A 20481-nucleotide genomic window follows, 5' to 3' on the forward strand; every position below is an offset into this window, starting at 1 on the left:
GTGGGCAAGCAACATACTTTCTTAGCACTGGAGGTTATCATTGTTGTATTTTTATATCTGATTCAATAATAAATTGCTAGTAAGTATTTATAAAGGAAATTGCTATCAGCCATGGTAGCTTCAAGATTTCCAGGCACCTTAGGCAAAGCTTCAACCAACAGCCCCTGCTTTCCTGGGTAGGCAACTATGACATTGCTCCGGTATCTGTCTCGCATGCACATGTGATGGTAACCTTTTGCCTGATGTTAGGCTGCTGGCAACTTAAAACAAGATGTTAGGGACAGGAAGATATCAGTGGGAGGGTAAGTTTTGATGAATACTGGTGGTACCCAAATAAGGATCGATGCGAGAAGCAGTGATACAAAATGAAAGGTACTGTTGATTGTGGCCCATGTTGTTAAAAAGGGGTTGGGTATGATATACTGATGACTTAAAAGCCGCCGGTACAAATCCCGACACTGGAAGCCCGACAGCAGAAAATCATGACACCGGATGGTAAGTATAGTTAACCCTCCCCCCTCTAACCCACCCTTGGGGGTGCCTAACCCTAAGACTTCGGGCGTGGTGCCTAACCCTAACCGCCACCTCCCCTCCCCCTAACCCTCCCGGGGGGTGCTTAACCCTAACCTCCCACCGGTGGTGCCTAACCCTAACCCCCCCCTCCCCTAGCCTAACCCTAACCCCCTCCCCGCGGCTAACATCTCCCGATACCCGGCTTAACTACGTTCGGGATGACGGGCGTCAGGATCTCGGCGTGGGGCTGATAGGCGTCTGTATTTAGACGCCTATCTTTAGTCCCATGTCGGGCTATCAGTGTCGGGATTCTGGCGGTCGGCATTTCAGCAGCCCGCATCCTGACTACATCCCGTTAAAAAGAGACCTAATTAACTCATGATTGTAAGGGAACATCTGCAGGGGTGCCAAGTGTGGTGTCTAGGTGCCCGGGAATGGAGGAGAGGTGTAACCACACACCCTCTGTACCACGCACACCATAGGGAAATGCTCCATGATGAGACTTGGCCACACCCCCTTCAGTGGCCAAGCTCAACAGTACCCTGGCCCACTAAATGCCTCGGTGGCTCTGGACATCAGGTTTCCGTTGCTACAATTGTCACTTGTATTAGGTTTATGTCTGTTTGGTTGCAAAATGCGTACACAGCATCACTGAATGCTTGCTGCATGTTTTATTCCTACGGGGCATATGCATCAAACCTTCTAAAGAGGATAATCAGAAAAGCCCATAGCAACCAATCAGATTCTGCCAATCATTTTATAAAATGCACTTGATAGCTAGAAGCTGATAGTATAGGTAATGTTTCCACGGAATCGGTATGAAATACCGAAAGTCGGGATCCTGAAAGGGTTAACATACCGACACTTGTTGGTTGGTATGCTAACCCTCTCCCTTCCCTAACCCTCCCCTCTTTGGTGCCTGAACCTAACCTCCCTCCCTAGTGCCTGGACCTAACCTCACCCTCCCTGTGCCCTAAACCTAACCCCCCCCCCCCTACTGCCTAACCCTCCCCCTAGTGCCTAACCCTAAACCTAACCGTCCCCCCCACCCGCCGGGATTCTGACCGGCGTTGGTATTCTGGCACTGGTAATGTAAGCCTCGGCATCCCGACCGCCAGGATGCCAAATGCATACCAGTCAGTTGGAGCTCATATACATTCCTTGTACAAAGAACATCATTTAGCAATTTCTGTGTAAACATTGTTAAAATGGTCATAAACCTTACAAAGGTGTTAAAAAATGCAAAACCAAGCAAACAAAGAAACAAAACTTGATATTGTTATTCACAATTTCAATCCTGGAGCACCATACAGACAGGAGTTTGTACTTCTAGCCTCCTGCCTGCCTGCTATTGCCTGCCATTATCTTACTTCTGTGTTTCTTGCGTTGTATTGTACTGCTTTATTGCCTATTAAATCATTGTCTTATTTCTGAACTTTGAGATTTGCTGGTGTATTTTAATGAAATACAATACTCAAATGAAAAAGAATTTCATTTGAGTATTGTAAACCTATTTTCATGAAACATAACTTCTGCTCCTAGAGCTGACGTTACTAAGTGGCTGGCCTGCGTATACACTGTGTTTATCCGCCATTTCTTAGGAGGTTTACAATCCACAGGGATACTAAGCCCAAATCTGCTGACAATCCGCAGTTAAAAACCACCAGTTTATATGATGTCACCCAGAGCCGTAACTAGACTTTTTGGTGCCCTGTGCCAGAAAGAGCATTGGCGCCCCCCTCATTTTTCAAAGGGACATAATGCACCCAAAAAAGAGCCATGGGTTCATGGGGAAGGGCCAGGGAAGAGATAGGAGAGGCCAGGAGATGCTGGGGATGAAATAAGAGGAGGCTACAAGCAAGAATGATAATGAACAGTAATTTGACAGGCCCAAACAGCGCCCCCTGACCTGTGGTGCCCTGTGCGATGGCACCGGCCGCACTACCCTAGCTACGGCCCTGATGTCACCAAACACATTGCCCTCCCAATTTATTTTACAGGTAATCAAAGCTAACCACCAGATTTATCAAGCCGTGTTTTTAAAAACTGCTATAAAACCTAAAAGCCTACTGAAATAAAATTAGTTGTCCTAGAGGTGAGATAGCGCAAACAGCAGCCTGATGATATAATCCCTCCCCCCCCCCCCCCATTCCACCGATTGGATCACAGGCCAGTGATCAGTGGTGCTGCCTTCTGCAATGTACAGTGTGCGGGGGCCAAGTTGCCGCGCAGGCTGTGAGGGGGAGAGCCAACAGCACATATGAATTAGCCATTAGCAGTTGCTCTGAGATAAACTGTAAGTGACAGCTGCTCTCCCAGCCTATATTCCATTACAGGTTGAGTCTCCCATATCCAAATATTCCGAAATACGGAATCATTTTGGCATGACTGAGGTAATGAAACCTTTGATTTTGATGGTTTAATGTACACAAACTTTGTCTAAAGGCACAAATTAATTAAATTATTATATAAAATTACCTTCAGGCTATGTGTAGAAGGTGTATATGAAACATAACTGAATTTCATGTATGTACACAAAGTTTGCTTGAGCCACAAAATCATTAAAAATATTGTATAAAATTACCTACAGGCTGTGTGTATAAGGTGTATATAACACATAGATGCATTCTGTGTGTATATTGGGGTCCCTTTCCCAAGATATTTCGTTATGATATGCAAATATTCCAAAATACGGAATATTCCGTTATCCAAAATACCCCTGGTCCCAAGCATTTTGGATATGGGAGACTCAACCTGTACCAGCCTATATATTTGGGGCATTAATCCAGCTCTGGGAACAGCAGTGGAAGGTTCCGCGGAAGAGAAGCATGCTTAGTTTAATTTTAGAGGGAGATTTAATCTTAATTCACTAAAAAATGTTGAAGCCATACAGATGTTTTGCATTAACAGAAACAACATAATGCATCTAGAATATAATGTCACACTTTCAAATGCAGTAAAGAGCTGCCTGGGAAGCAGATAACTGGAAGCGTCACCAAACACTTTTGTTATGAACATAAATAGTAGAAGATGTTGACATCCTTTCCACTGCCGCTCCTAAATTATAAGAACCATATACTTTTAAGCCCTTAAAGTTCAATCGAATAAATCACAGTTCTTTTCCTTCAAAGTCATGAAGTTCATTTTTATCTCACTTGGTTCTCATAAGGAGACAACAAAAGAAGAGATGGAAATAATATAGTGGAGTAAATTGAAACCTTAGTAATCTCTGTGACCATGCAGGTAGTGTATAGTAAGTAGGTAGTGTAAAGTAAGTGGAAGCCTTATACCAAGGGAAATAACTTTTTCCCAAAAGGAAGAAAAAAAACACTCAAAGGGCCTGATTCAGACCCACTCGCGAGCGGCTGTCCGCTCGCAAGTGGGTCGATGGTCTGCACTGAGCATGCGCACGACGGAGGGAGCTCCGTCGTGCGCATGCGCCAGACACGACGAGCGAAGGACTTTCCTTCGCTCGTTGTGTCCGATCAAAGGGGGCGTGCTGTCAATGTTGATTGACAGCACGCCCCCTTTGGTGGGCGTGCCGGGGGCGTGCCTCCCTGACGGGGGCGTTCCCACGGGAACGCCTTCCGTCAGAAGCCGGCCCACTGACATCACTAGTGATGTCAGTGGGAGTGATTTTGGCTCTGATAGAGCCAAAATCACTCCGGAGCTTGCGGTTGAAAACCTCAACCGCAGGCTCCGGCTCGCAATTTCGATGGTCGCGATGGTCACGACCATCGCGGCCATCAAAATGCACGCTCGTATAGCCTGTGGGTGGTGACCCATAGCTATACGAGCGTCCAGGAGGACGCTCCATGAAAATGGAGCCCGGCCCTCATTCAGAGCGTGCGCTCTGCTCAGAGCGTACGGCTCTGAATGAGGGCCAAAGTCCCTTATGATAATACACTTATAAGAAAGGAATATAGACAGGGATATCACAATATTTTTCCAATGGTTAGTCTCCTCCAATGTTATTATATTCTTCTTTTCAATGTTAATGGTCCTCATAAGGAAAAAACATAACAAGCAAGATCTTAACATTCATAATATCATTGTTCCGGTAGGAAGTAGTGTGACTATATTGTTATTGGTTATATATGATATATATGAAATAAAATAGATAATATGTGTCTTGAGAAGTCTTGTGGTGTGCTCCTCTACATCCCAGCAAATGTATCTGATATTGTGGTTTGTTGCTGTAATAGTCAGTGACCCTACAGGGGCAGGTTTGAAAACAACTTATTAAGACTTATTTGATAAGTATATATAAGGTGAACCACCAAAATAGCTCTCTTAACAATGACAATATGCTTAGTTAAAAAAAAACAGAAATATGACTTGTTTTTGAATTCTGAAATGTGAAATTTTCCATATATTAATTAATTTTAAAGAAAAATAATTTGGTCTAAGGTAAATTTTTTCAAGCACATCATCTGCTTTGGATGTTTTATTATATTTATTTTGTAGTCCTTATTTAAAGATGCAATAACTACCTGGGGCAGCTTGCAGAGACATCTATGTTGCAATCAATTACACACCTTAATTGCACACAGGTATACTCCAATTCCAATATATTATTTATGTGACTTGTGAAGAAAACTAGAATGGACATACTATAGGTCTAGTAAGGGTATAAAGAAAAAAAAATATATATATTTTTTCCTCTAATTAGTTTTGACCAATGGGTGGATTAATTTGTTGTTTTTGGTACATTATACAAGTACTTTGGTTGATTAGTGGGAATATTTTTAAAATAAATCAATCCTGGTTCCATGTTGTAACACAGTAAAATGTGAAAAGCCCAAGGGAACAAGAAACAATTTAGGCCCTTGGATTTCTAGGCCACCCACATCCAATTTTTCCCTTAAGTGGCTAAAAGGGTAATGGAATAATATCAACCAGCGTACAATACAATTCAGAAAAACTTCTATATTTATTATCTATTGTGAGTGCACTTATTATTTTATATGTAATAAAAGATTTTATTAAAAGGAAGAAATGGCAATCAATAAATAAAAGTCTCTAAAAGTGAATTTCTGTAAACCCGAATATATATATATATATATATATAGTGATATGATCGGGGTTAGGGGTCCCTCTCCTGGGGTAGACGGACTCCTCCTTACACACAGCAGCCAGGAAACAACAGCAGTAGTCATGGGTTTTCGTGCACGTTGGTCGGCACCAGTTTTTATTGTGTGACACCAATAATCAAAACAAACAAAACATAAAAATAAACCCTAGCCCGTCTGGGCTCTAACTAGACAGGTAAATCCCTCTCTACATGTGGCAGGGCCTACTGCCTTACCACAAACATAGTACATACCAATGTCACAGTGTCTCAGACCAAAACCTCATTGTCTGTTCTCCCCAGAGTGTGTGAGACATTGCATCAAAACTCTATACAGCTCTTATGAGCGACTTCCAGGTGTAATCATTAATTAGCCTGGTCTCAGGCTGAAAAGCCCAACACCTGAAGCGGCCCTGTGGATGGAACCCTCCCTTCTCTCTCACACCCACACCCCCAGGACCCATTATCCGGCTTTTACCTAAAGCCGACACTCAGATCTGTTTGTAAAACAGACTCTTCCTGGGGGTTAAGAAACATATTACAGGAATCTGGGATACATATACACACCATCCCTAACTTCTCCAGTGCTTCTATCACAATCTATGTATATATATATATATATATATATATATATATAATAAACAGGGAACTGGATGTGTCCAATAGGGAGGTATCTTTCATCAATACACTGCGATAAGTTCATATAAAGTAATGTACTGCCAGACCTTGTACCGGAAAAATGATAAATGATGGCTTACATAAATTCCCTTTCAGAGACTTTTATTATTGATTGCCATTTGTTCCTTGTGCCTAGAGTATATCTCCTCCAATATATTTTAATATAACATATACTGTATATCATAGCAGAAATCTATATATACAGTACCAGGTAACTCCTGATGCCCCACCAAACAAAGATCATGATGTATATTTACAAAGCAGCGGCTTATTGGCGGCTCTGGCCTCAAGATTTAAAAGGGCAAAAAAATTAATTGCAAGAAACGTTGAAAAGCCGCTGTCTATTAAGTACACCCCACAGTTTTAGTTGTTTTTAATATGAACCATATCACTATTTAACCAAAATGATAAAACAAGAAAATGTTTCTAGCTGGAAAATTATTTAAAATTCCATTTTAAATTACAGGGAGCTGGGAGAAGGTTGAACATTTCTAGCATAGGGCCTGTTTCTCTACCATGATCACATGACGTCATTTTCAGTAGATACACCATGCTCTACAACTGTATTACAAGCACATACTGAAATAAATATATACAAAGTGTAGGCTAGTCTAGTCTATGCTATGGTACTTTGAGATCTCCAACCTTTAAGCGTCAGATTAGCAACAGTGAAACTCCTGGCAGGAACTGACCTATTAAATGTGAAAAGACTCAACTGGGACATCCTATTGCAGACAGTAGAGTGCAACCTAAGGCTGATCCTCTCCGTGCTGTAAGGATCACGAGCTGGACAGCACTGTAATTAGTACCAGTTTGCCTCAGTTACTGAGCTCTAGACAAATCAGCACAATATTGTGAATAGTTTAACAGTGGTTGATTTCTGACAATGTTTTCTAGCCACCTTCTGCCTGATGCTCTCCGCTGGCATGTAAATAAATATGTCCCTTTACTCTTATACATCCTCCTCTGGTAGACTTGTGTACAGAGAGGTGACCTGCCCGTCCTTCCACTGCACGGTGATGTCGCCGGTCTGAATCTCTTTTTTGATCAGACCGACCTCTTGTGGTGGGTTATCTTTCTCCAAGGTCAATACGGCCTGCTTGCCATCCGATTCATCTTGTTGCTTATCAGCCGTGGTCATCTGGTACATGGCAATCATCTTCCTCTTTCTGAAACATGAAAATAAACAGAGCTGTAGAGAGCAAAAATACCAGAATATGATGTCATATTTAATAGAGTAAGGAACTAAAATAGAACCACCAGGAAACACTAATGTGGATGTCCGCCTAATATTAGAAATACAAGATTAGAAATATTTGTGCCCGTGGCCAGTACATAGTGAAGTGGTGCGACCCACACCCATTGCAGGACTGCTGCTTCTTTACTTCCAGTCTGTTTTTTTTATTCACCATAGTACTGTGCAGACAGAATGTAACAAGCTGGCCTGCGGTACATCACCCTCTGTCTCCTATGGAGAGCTGGAGTAACCATCATGACGATTGCAATATTATTGCAAAGCGTATGCGAATCTGGATGGCGGCACATGTTTATGCAGCGATAAAGAGCCTTGATTTTTGAGGGCAGACTGCAATTTTCAACTTATGCTCCACGGTCTTTAATACATATTTATCTAGAGACCCTCCAAAGTAGTTATACTATCTATCTAAGAACTATGCACCTACTTTTCTGCCTACCATCGCGTAATCAATTGGCACTTTGCTCTGCAAGTTTCGTGAATAAAGCAGAAAATATACATGGTACATAGAATGAAACATGACTGGGTGTAGATTAAGGAGCTAATAGGGGCTCTGACAGGCATTAGCACCACTCTCTCTCTCACTAGAATTCATCCATTTACTGAGAGCAATTTCAGGTGTAATGGATTACTAAACTAATCCATCTGTTCTGCACTGCAGCGACCTCTCACAGACCGGCTGCAGGTAGCACGCCCAACCCTGCGTTTATTACACATATGATAAACAAAGTTGGGTATATTTATTGAGCTCATCAATATCTCAGCTAAATTATTTGATAAAACCTAATTACTGCACTACAAAGCTGAATTTTAGTAGGGTGTACGAGTGGCAGATGCACTTCTACCAAAATTGGGGTTCTCCAGGCAACTAAAGGTGTTTGAGGTTAAGCAATTCCTCTCCTGCATCTGTACCCTCACCCTCCCGTGTGCTCTGGGTGTGATCTGCAGTTCCTCCCCTGTCGCCATCATTTCCCTCTTGTCATTTTTAACATGTTATAGGATTTGTTCTGCTGCTCAATAAAGTTTTAATTTCAAGAAAAAAAAAAAACATTAAATCAGAATCCAACCTATTACTACTCACTCTATCCATTCACTTGTACATGTTTTTCTATCCAATTAGCACTTGTCTTACATTTACATATGCCTTACATACATTCATAGACTGAGGGGACACTGACCATTTGTAGTAAAACTATTTAAACATACAAGTGGCACTAAATAAAAAAAGTCCCAAAGTGCAGTGTGTAATATGGCTCTATGCAGAAGTGCAACAGGACGGTGCTAAAAAGATTCATGGAGATTCCATATAAAATTATACTCAAATTGGAGATTGATGATTTATTAAGACAAAAGTGGTAAATAATATAGAGAAACCCACCTGTTGTTTAATATATTCTTACTCAGTAGAAATAATCCCAAACACATTCCAAGGATAGACAGGGCGAGAATGACATAATTCCAGACAGTGACTGTGAAAGGAAAGGAAAAAAAAAAAATCTCTCTGGATCTATACAGGGGTTAATGTTGGCACCTCAGTAAATACTTCCTCTGGCCTAGCTGCTTTGCTTACCTGTTATACTTTCTACAGCCTCTCTAGACTTCCCCGCTACAGTAAGCAAACTATTGAATCAACTTCATTTTGAGCATATCCCACATGTAAGAAGGAATCTGGCCCAAGTAGTTAGACTAAAAAAATACTTATTTAGTACAAAGGCTTTTCTGCTTTTGGCAGGCTCCTATACTGGCAAAGTAAGGGGTCTATTTACTAAGCCTTGCATGGAGATAAAGTACAGCCAACCAGCTCATAACTGTCATAATTCAAACACAGCCTGTGACATGGCAGTTAGCAGCTGATTGACTGGTACTTTATCTCCATTCACTTTATCTCCATCCAAGGCTTAGTAAATAGACCCCTAAATCTCTACTAGAGTCCTCCCAGTGCTTCCACTAACTCAACTGCTGCGGCTCACAGCTTCTGGTCCAGCTGGAACTCTAATCCCCCAGGAAGCACCAAGTGCAGACTCCGATCTAACTGTAGCCAGATGGGAGCCCTAACCCCCAGTCTACTATCCAGAAACCTTCTCAGGAATTGGCATTGTCCATTGGGCAGAAGTTTCCAGAAAGTTACACTTTCCAGAGCTTGTTGCATATTGGCACATCGCAGCTGTTTCCGGACACACGGTTTGATACACACAGCTCTCTAAAGTTTTATGCATCTCCCACTTCATGCAGCAGGTTGTATATTTTACAAAATGGTATGACCTATTAGGCTACTATATTTCATTCATATATGCAAAAATAACAAATTAATAAATGCATTATCATTTTGAAGTGCAGATTATTATTATGGAAACCTAAAAGTAGAATCCAGCGTTTTACTGATTTGGAGAGCTGGACTAATGCTGGAGCTAGAACTGCAAAGTATTTCTTGATGGTGGTTAGAGAAAAAAAAACACATCTTTGCTTCTAGTCCACTTTATTGATATTTCAATTGTTTTGACATTTTGGACAGATGCTGGAATGTGACTAGTCCCAAAAAGTGTCCAAACAAGCATAGCATCAAAGGGATTAATTTCCTCCACTTTGGCACCTATACTTCCCTGAACAATACTAGATGCATCATATACCTCCTAACATTTGGGAAGAGGAGGATTGAGACTCTGTATGGAATGCGCATAAAAAGGGTGCATGGCTGCATGCTACGTCCATTGCACGGCATGTCGGGGCGTGGCTGCGTGCTACGTCCCCAATGCACATCACACTAGGAGCATGCCCTGCACTTTATACTATTTAGATGCAGCGTGTATGAGCACAGCTACCATTTATCACTGCTCTTCTATGCAGTGGCAAAGTTCCCTCCCAACTCCCCCTCACCGCAGAACACTGTGGCCCCCATAAAGAGTCGCCCCCCCTAAGGACACTGCGGGCCCAAAGGCGGGACGACAGGACAGTGACAAAAAAAACAGGACTGCCCTACCAAAATCAGGACGGTTGGAGGGTCTGAAATTGCAAACTCCGAAAAAAATATCAAATTAAAAATATTGAATGCCCTCCCCCCAATGGCTGCACCAGACAGAGCAAGAAAATGTGCAAAGGATGTAAGGTAAGGAGAAATGATTATTGACTTTCTTCTAGTTTTATACAGTAAATATGATGTTTGCTCTTACCAGTAATACCAGTTCTATATAAACACATAATCAGGTTACTAAACTAAAACAAAACAGCACAGGGGATACTTACGGTCTCCAGAGCGGAAGAAATATATAGCTCGCTGTAGCTTCTTCTGGGCATCAGACATAGCGGTTGTTGCTTGGCTATTCTGATTTCCACTTGCATCAGCCATTGTTAAATAATACTTCTATTGATTCTGCAAAACATAATGAGAAACACCGCAGGTGTCTAGGTTATCCTCAGATATCATGAGCATAGTGTAGAAGAATGCTTTTATATTCAAACATTTTACTTTATGTTAATGCCAAAAATACTTTCTTCTGCTATTATTATACAGTAGAAAAATATGGTATAGGTGTTGTAAAGCAGGAATGTAAAAATGAAACACGCGTCAGATGCTGTTTATGCATGCGTCCGAGGCAGCTAGTATATGCTAACACGGTCATCTATGCTAAGATTCGTGCATCCACATGTGCCTGAGTTGAATTGCCCACTGTTTATCCATCTGCAGCCGCAATCATCAGTATCAGCACTTGCACCCACTCCATGTTGGCATCCCTGGTGAGCCTGGACACTTCAAAGAAGCACGGACGTCAGACCCATGACATTGCACAAGGAGCAGCTGTTCCGTGCATCTGAATAGTTGCCACCAAGAAACGGCTGTTTGTCGTTAGACTCCATCTGCTCCAGGTGTGACTCAGAGTCAGCCCCATTGTGCACATAAAAACTATGTCATCAGGAATCATAGCAATACATGTTCAGGTAACACCATGGCCTTATTAGGGATACTGAGGTGGCGTCAAACTAAGATAACAGCATGGCTGCCACTCAACTAAAAAACCTCATTGGCTGACTGTGCTTAGAGTGGAATGTGGTGCATGCTCATTCCTTTAAGGGAGTGAAACGGTCTTCTGCTTCCACGGGGTAGATTTACTAAAGTTTCTAAAAAAGAAAAGTGGAGGTGTTGGCCATAGCAACCAGATTCTAGCTATTATTTCTCTATTGACTTTTAGAAAATGATAGAATCTGATTGGTTGTTATTGGCAACACCATCACTTTTAATTTTAGCTCTATCCACCCCCAAGACTCTGGCAGCCAAGAAATCAGTAGCATGACACGCTTATTATAAAGAGTTAACGCTCATTAAAATGTATGGAGCATAAGTGTCAGCAGAAATAAAGATTCATCAGACCAGGTGGAACTCGCTGTAGCCTAACCTCTTCAAGGTGTGATTTGCTGTGCGCTCAGAGATGATCTTCTGCATGACACAGTTTCATACCTCCCAAATTTGGAAAGGTTAACATCGGGACTGCCGCGTGCCTGAAAAGGGGGTGTGGTCTCATGGAGAAGGGGTGTGGTCTTGCAAGGGCGAGAAAAGCATCCACCGAGATTGATTTCCCCCAACTTCCCGCCACTGCGGCCCGTGGGTGAGACAGCGGGATAGTACCCGAATAGCAAGATTGTCCTGCCAGAAGTGGGACAGTTGAGAGGTATGCAGTTTAAACACATGATTATGGGGTCTATTTACTAAGCCTTGGAGAGTGATAACATACCAAACAATTAGCTCCTGTTATTTTTTAAACACAGCCTGTAAAATGAGTTAGGAGCCGATTGGTTGGTACGTTATCTCCGTCCACTTTATCCCCTCCAAGGCTTAGTACCATTCTCCTGTGACCTCTCTCATTACAAACAGGCATTTTCATCCACACAATGCACTACAAAAATAAGAGCAATGGTAAGACCTTACCTTTGTTATCTCTATTTCTACAAAGTCCATAGGGATCCACAGGGAGACTTTGGGGTATAGGCTGATGACGTCAGTTGTCGAGCACCTCAATAGTTAAAATTGTGCTCCTAGGATGCACCAGGTCCCTCTCCTATACCCCGTCCCCATGCAAAGGCATCTCAGTTTCGTAACAAGCCAATGGCCGGAGGAGGAGAAGAAAGAAAAAAGAACTTCTGGAACACACAAGTATCACACATTCTCACAAACAGAAGGAGACGGAAAAACCGGTGAGCAGAATATAGCCCATCTGCAGCACAGGTGCGACAGGGTGGGAGTCCTGTGGATCCCTATGGACTTCGTAGACATAGAGATAACAAAGAGATAACAAAGGTTATTTTCTACTGCAGGGTCCATAGGGCTCCACAGGAGACCTTGGGGATGTCCCAAAGCAGTCTCCTTAAGGGTGGGGACGCTCCTGTGCAGAGAGGAGAATCCGCCGCCCGAAGGAGGCATCCTGAGAGGAAAAGGTATCGAATGCATAATACCTTAGGAATGTATGGACAGTAGACCAAGTGGCTGCCTTACACAGCCTTACACAGCTGAGGCGCCACGACGAGCTGCCCCCGAGGGACCCACAGACCGAGTAGAGTGAGCTTTGACAGAGGATGGAACAGAAAGACCCTTATGAATGTAAGCCTCTGATATTGCCAGGCGAATCCAGCCTGCCAACGTCTCCCTGCAGGAGCATAGATCGTATAACTTTCTGCAGTTCCAATGCCTTTTCCTGATCCCTCTGAAGTCCCGTAGGGAAGAATTGATGAGGAGGTCAGTTCTGGAAGAAAAGGGCATACCCTTGAGAGACCACTTCTCTTACCCAAGTGTCTGTAGTGGGCGAACTGAAGAAGTCGGCCTCCCACCTTGGGGTCCCCCAAGGAGAGGCCTGCCCCGTCAGGCTGCGGGTTTAGCGTCGGGCTTGGCAGCTGGGTGTCTGGCACTCCAAGCCTGTTTCTTGGGCTTCTTGACCTTCTTAGTTCCTGACGGTCTGAGAAAGGACTGAACCTTGGCCTTACTCTGGAGGACGGAAAGTCCGAATCCCGACGGCATTGGGGCTGTCACTGAGCTTTTGACTTCCTTAAAGAAAGCATACCTGGATTTGGCTGCTGGGGTATCCTCGTCCCCAATATCCATTGCCACACAGACCGCCCGAATGAGGCCATGTACATAAATTTTGGACTTTGGTTCCGCCTCTTTTTGAGGGGGGTGTGTATCAGATAAGTCCTGAATTTCCCCATCATCAGTCGACACGTCATCATGATAGTAAATGGACTGGGAAAACAGTATCTCCTTCCTAGTGGTACGCTGGAAGAGCTCCCCCTGTAACACCTCCGTCAGGTTTTGCACCGTATTGGAGAAAGTATTAACCCATGCAGGTTTAGGTGACGCCTGGTAGGGAGAAGGTTGTAAAGGCATATTATGAGCCACAACCAACTGTTGGGGAATTCCCTGTGACGTAGATGGCATAGCTACCTGCAGAGTGTACCCAGTGGCGGTTCTAGGGGCGGGCTAACAGGGCCGTCGCCCGGGGCGCCCGCCCCTAGAGGGCGCCACTGAGTTCCCAGAAGGTAAAAAGAAAAACAATCCCACAAGAAAATAAAACAAAACAGCGCCTGTCCCTGAACCCCACCCGCTAGCCGCCGCAGGGAGGCTCCATTTGCCGGGCGCCCGCTGATATTTGTTATCAGCGGGCACCCAGCTCCCTCCCTGCAGCCGAAACTCAGTCCTGAGCTCCGGCACCCGCAGAGAGCACTATGGGAGGGACGTCTCTCCCATAGATACGTGGTGGGGTCGGACCGGACGGCAGCGGGGAAGGGGCGCAACTGGGAACTTTCGCCCTGAGCTCCACAATGTCTAGAACCGGCCCTGAGTGTACCCCAACTGTAGGTCCACTTGAGGTGTAGCAAACCGATCCATCAGGGTAGTTAGTGCTTGTGCGAAACAAGCCCAGGGAGGCTCTTGAGAAGAGCTGGGCCCAGCAGGTAATCCTGCATTTCTGGTACACAGGGTACACAATCCTCCCACAATAATCCCTCCCTCCTTTATTCAAGCCAAACACCTGTTGCAGGACTGTGTGAGGGGAATATCAGCTTGTCCAGAATCACTGCCAGACATGATGAATGTATGTATCAACTCCTCAGCTCAATAACAACTGAATTGTGAAGTAATTTGATCCCTCAGCAGCACAGTCACCGCAAGGGCTAGTGAAATAGAAGTACAGGGATAGTTAAAATGGCTGACAGAGAAAAGAATACAGTCAGACAGCGCTAGCAACAGACACATACAATGCCAGGAAAACCTGCACTATACTGCATTATTATCAACTAACTAGACCTTGTGTCTAGTAGGAATAGTGCTACATACACTGACCAACGTGGAGGAGAGGTATGTAGGGGGACCCAGGCTCCGCACCTCCTGATGAAACAGCGTTTTTAGCACATAAAATGGCCGCCGGAGGACTCACAGGGGGCGTGCCTGAGGGAGGAGAGCTGCCTGCAACCGCCAGACCACTGTGGAAAGGCACGCAGAGCAGCGGGGGAGGGTCCGGCTGTGCCTTACAGGGAAGGCCCGCTCCCCTGGCATGCTGTTAACCCCAGGGATGCCACAACGTCCGCACGCTGTGGCCCCCTTTCCCTGGTGATCTAGTGTCAGAGCAGGTGCTGTGCCTGTGTATCGGAACTGTGTATCAGCAGGCCCCGCCACGGACGCCCTCTGCTTACCTGAACGTCCCCCGTGCAGTCCCGCCACAGTTCTGGGCGCCTGGGGGCTTTTGCTAGCCAAAACCCCCAGACACCTGCTGCGATCCCTGGCGCCGTGCCAGCGTCTCGGCGCCGGCGGGGTGTCGGAGTGACAGCATGGGCTGCCCGGAGGACTCATGCTGACCACTCTTGAAGAAAAAAGAACTATTTTCAGAAGCTGTCCACGCAGCCCCGCTTGAAGTGACCCGACTCCGTGCCGAGCACCTATGAAACTGAAGTGCCTTGGCATGGGGGCGGGGTATAGGAGAAGGACCTGGTGCATCCTGGGAGCACAATTTTAACTATTGAGGTGGCTGACGTCATCAGCCAATACCCCAAGGTCTCCTGTGGAGCCGAATGGACCCTGCAGTAGAAATCATTGTGTGTGAAAATCCTAGGAGATCAGCAGTTTCTTAGATGCTCAAGCCGGTATCCAGTCAGATGGTCAACGGTAACCATGTTGACATGGTTCAACATATCGACATCCTCAGAATGTCAACATGTTCACAATGTCTCCATGTGAAGTGTTGACATTCTGAGGGTGCTAACGGTTAGGTGTTGCCAAGAGGGTTAGATCCCTGGGTCGAGGCTAAGGTTAGGCTCTGGGAGGGGGGGTGTTAAAACAGGGTTAGGCACTAGGGGAAGGGTAGGGTTATTAATAGGGGGTAAAATATGCTGCTACTGAGATATCACCACTGGAGCTGCTTCACAAGTAACTGTCGGGACCAAGAAGTAGTAACTGGAGCCGCCCCTGACGCAGAGAGAAGGTAGACATCACTAGGACCACCAGGGACAGGTATTCAGCAGTTTATCATGTTGACATATCATCCTTGTAGACATTATGAATGTTGACATGGTCACTGTAGACATGATAAGCAGTCAAACCAGCTCATCTGGCTCCAACAATCATTCCAGGGCCAGCTCGAGGGCTGTTCAACCAGTGCGGCCGAACTAGGGCGCCACCCCATAGAGGCGCAGTGCAGCTGCCGGCTACGGTTCGGGGCCGGGCAGAAGTAGCTGGATGCTCTGCATCTCTCCTCCCATCAGCACTTCAGACTCTGCTCATCTTCTCCCTCTGGGCCTGGTTCAGAGCCGGACGCTATTTGCGCTCGCTCGTTCAGAAAAAGGGGCCAGCTATTTAAATTGAGCGCTCGCTCTTTGCAGTCTGTTGACGCCTCTATGTGTGAGCGAGCGAACGAAACATGCGCTCGCTATTTTGTAAAGACGCCACCTGGCCGCTCGCATCCTACTTCATCTCCGCTATTTATTAATCGAGTACATCAAAAAGCGTCTGAACTGCTCGCAGTGCTTGTGGTTGGATTTTCCTACCGCAATCATGCGAACAGTTCAGACTAAGAGACAACCAAGTGACGTGGCCGATGACGCTGCTTTGTTAATTATGCACACCCTTAAAACGCCCGTTTTGACCGTTTGGAACTCCACTCCCCGTTTTCAAGCACCTTCCCCTGTTACCGCCCACAAACGCCTCATACTGTCACTCAAATTAGCAGGTACTCGCTATTTTGCGAGCGCTCGATTTCCGACCGCAATGACTGGTTGGCGCATGTGCATTACGACCCATACGCATGCGCAGATGTGCGAACATCGCTCGGAGCGAACGAGCGGCCGCTTACGAGCGGCTCTGAATCAGGCCCTCTGTCCCCAGAGCGCTTCTCAGATGCCTGCTTGTGCCTTCTCCATCTGTCCCCACAGCCCTTCTCAGCTACCCGCCTGTGCTTTCTCCCTCGGGCCGCACAGCCCTTCTCAGCTGCCCACCTGTGCCTTCTCCCTTTGTCCCCACAGCCCTTCCCAGCTGCCCACCTGAGCTTTGTCCCTCGGTCCTGACAGCCCTTCTCAGCTGCCCACATGTGCCTTCTCCCTCGGTCCTCACAGCCCTTCTCCACTGCCCATCTATGCCTTTTCCCTCGGCCCTCACAGCCCTTCTCAGCTGCTCGCCTGTACCTTCTCCCTCAGTACCCACAGCCCTTCTCAGCTGCCCGCCTGTACCTTCTCCCTTGGTCCTCACAGCCTTCTCAGCTGCCCGCCTGTGCCTTCTCCCTCAGTCCTCACAGCCCTTCTCAGCTGCCCACCTTTGCCATCTCCCTCTATCCCCATAGCGCTTCACAACTGCCCAACTGTGCCTTCTCCCTCGGCCCTCACACCCAAAAAGTTCTCGAACAGGATGCTACTCCACCTAGAGCAGGCCATGAATCATTCCATGGTCAAAGTAACTTAGATCATATTTCTTTTTCATTCTGGTCTGAACTACAGAACTTCTTGACTATGCCTGTATGCTTTTATGCATTGCATTGCTGCCAAAAGATTGGCTTATTTGACATTTGCATTCACAAGCAGGTGTACAGAAGCATCTAATAAAGTAGCCACTGACTGTACATATACACTCATCACTGCAATGCTAGAGATAGAAAAATCACTGTGTGCAATGCACATAAGTTACATATTACTGCACCCTGCTGGCTACGTATAAAACTTGTGTAATTTAACAGTACACAATTGCAGCATACTTGCCTACTTTTGATAAAGCATTTCAGGGAGATTGTGAAAGCAACACCTATGAGCATGGCGGTAACGTGGGTGTGTACTGCTACATCTGAGGGGCATGTTATAAAATATACTTACATCCAAATGTAAACGAGCCCCAAAGCAGTTAGTATGATCTACTTGATTTTGCCTAAGCAGAAACTCAATGCACTGGAAAATGCGGAAAAGTTTCTCCAATGAATGGCAGACGGAAAAAAGTTAAAAATCTCTGAACCGACTCAGAACCCTTTGGACACCCCCCTCCCCCCAAAGGACAAATCAGCCAAAAAAAGAAAAATACCTCAGAATACCCCCCCAAAAAATGTAATTTTGTTGGGCAAAAATGAAAAAAGTGGGGGGATAAGGATAAAAAGTAGTGAAATACGTTTCTTGAGGGGCTACATGGATGGGGCAGGTGTTTTTAGGATTGCAGGTATAAGCTGCAGGTGGACTTTTCAAATTTTTTAAAAGTGCACTTTAGAGACACAAAAATATGCTAGCACCCATTTTCAAGTACCCCAAATTTGACAGGACTATTTATTTTCCCCCCAAAATACTGTTTTCTATCATTCTTCACCACTTTTAGAAATATGCTTCTAGAAAGTTTTAACACAAATTAAGGACACAAAGTACTTTTCTTAGGGCTAATAGTACACATCTGTAATGATTTCCAGTGTCATTGCATCTTATTTTGGGGTATAGACTGATTCCCCCAATCTATTCAGTACTTTCTGCCTGTTATGCATTTGCCTATTTGCGGTTTCACCTGTTCTGTAATTGAATACGGCGGGGACGTCCATGCTGAGAATTCACGTCCCAACAGGCAAATGCGGCAGAAAGTACAACAGGTGAAAAGTTTCCGACTAATTGAATACGGGCCATAATGTGGGTAAGGTGTAATCAGGGAGATTGCTAGACTCTTCAAGGAGATTGCTACTATTCCAGAGAGTCTCCCTGACAATCAGGGAGAGTTGGCAAGTATGAATTGCAGATGGCAGCGCAGAAACAAAACTTCAGTCATTGCAAAGAATGTTTTATCAACTTTGCAGTGGTTTTGCACCTACATGTATGCTTGTTATAGCATGCTGCTCTGCTATTTCAGATGCTGGGTTTATGTATACTGTATGTAACATTTTGTGAATCCCCATCCTATCATAATAAAGGTGTTCATGAACAATAAAATTCTTATTTGTGTACGACCGGCCGCCGCTGCTACCCACCCCCAGCGCTAAGCCCCCCCCCCCGCGACCCCCCCCTTTCTTAATAGCACTTACCTGCAGTCATCGGTGCTCCGGTGATGTCTTCCATGCCTCCGGTCAGCTGATATCCCATACTGCACTGGGACCCGATCACCTGATGACCGGGCCGCAGTGCAGCATGGGAGACCAGCTGACCGGAGGGGAGTCATCACCAGAGCCCCGACCACTGGTCCCTGGAGTCAGGTAAGTGAATTTTTTTTTACTATTTTTTTGTTGCAGTGCATCAGCTTGCGGTCTGTTTAGACCACACAGTTGATCACTGGGGCCGGCTCCGGGCTCTGCCTTTTAGAGCAGAGTAGGAGTCCAGTAACCGGGGAGACCCTGGATAACGCCACCTCCAGGTGGCGTTATTATCACAGGGCTTTCCCCGGTATTTTTTTACAATTTATTTTTTTAGTAACTCTGGTTGGATCACATTTCCCATTACAATTATGGGACTTGCGATCTGCTTACTAAAAATAAGTGATACTGGGGGTTGGAATAGAGTTTTACGAATTCTACTCCAATTGCCCTGTTATAACTATAGGTGATACTAAAATAATGTGAAAAGGGTGTGAAAACACCCTTTTTCACTTTATTTTAGTAAAAATAATGTTAATAAATAGAGCCCTAAGTGCACTAAACATTTCATTCCATCATATATATCTGTAATACCAACTGATATTTAACATGTGTTCCTTTCCCTATTGCACTATGATGATAATAACAGACCATATATGCTGACTTTTTATCCTAGCCCCTGGGAGATGCCAGAGGAGGAAGCCTAGGTAGTATGTGCAGGGGGCATGATGTCATGAATAGTATAATGGCGGCCCCTTGCTGACTGTACATTTCCTCTGTCCATATTGGATTGGGGGGCAGAGGTGCAATGACCTGATTCACCGCAAATTGCATCATTGAGTCCACGGACCACCCACTTCTGCGGGAGAGTTGGCGGATCTGGGTTGCTGGTCTACACACTCGGGATATTCTGGGAGATTAGCCAAGTATGCAAATGGATATTCAGAAGCCCACACTTCAGTGTAAACGTTACATGTATAAGCCTTGTGGAACTGAGGGGTACGTGTGAGACTTCATGAAATGATCACTTTTTTAATGCTTCATACTATATATTTCAAAGGATAAACCATATGTTCTCCGTACCATAGTGCTATGACCTGCTGCTACCAATGACCTGGTTTTGTATAAACTTTTAATCAAGTCTAGATCAGTAACACATGAACTGGGAATCAGTGCAGCTGGTCTGAATTCACGTTATTTGCCACCCACAGGCCACTTTTGCTGTGCTGATCCCCACTCTGATACTCCATCGTAGCAAAGATCCATAGACTGTGGGACATATTTATTATAGAAATACTTATTAACTTATTGTTGTAGCAGCTAAAAGATACTCAGCTGCCAAATGGAAAAAAAATATCCAGAGCACAAAGGTTTATTTATTTAAAGCTCTGTACTACGCCGGAGCATGCCCAGAG

General features: G+C 45.0%; 1 protein-coding gene across 3 annotated transcripts in view; it reads right to left on the minus strand.

Moving 5' to 3' along the window:
- Positions 1–6210: 6210 nt before the first annotated feature.
- Positions 6211–20481, minus strand: part of SLC51B (SLC51 subunit beta) — a 50230-nt gene continuing 35959 nt past the window's right edge. For all 3 annotated transcript variants that reach the window (XM_088452736.1, XM_088452737.1, XM_088452738.1), the window contains exons 3-5: positions 10758–10884; positions 8896–8986; positions 6211–7431 (exon numbers count right to left, since the gene is read on the minus strand). In XM_088452736.1, the coding sequence (XP_088308862.1) occupies positions 7215–7431; positions 8896–8986; positions 10758–10860 (411 nt within the window). In that variant the 5' untranslated portion in view covers positions 10861–10884 and the 3' untranslated portion in view covers positions 6211–7214. The remainder of the gene's footprint in view (positions 7432–8895; positions 8987–10757; positions 10885–20481) is intronic.

The sequence above is a fragment of the Taudactylus pleione genome, unplaced genomic scaffold, assembly GCF_031769625.1.
Source record: "Taudactylus pleione unplaced genomic scaffold, aTauple2 ptg000556l, whole genome shotgun sequence".
NCBI lineage: Eukaryota > Metazoa > Chordata > Amphibia > Anura > Myobatrachidae > Taudactylus > Taudactylus pleione.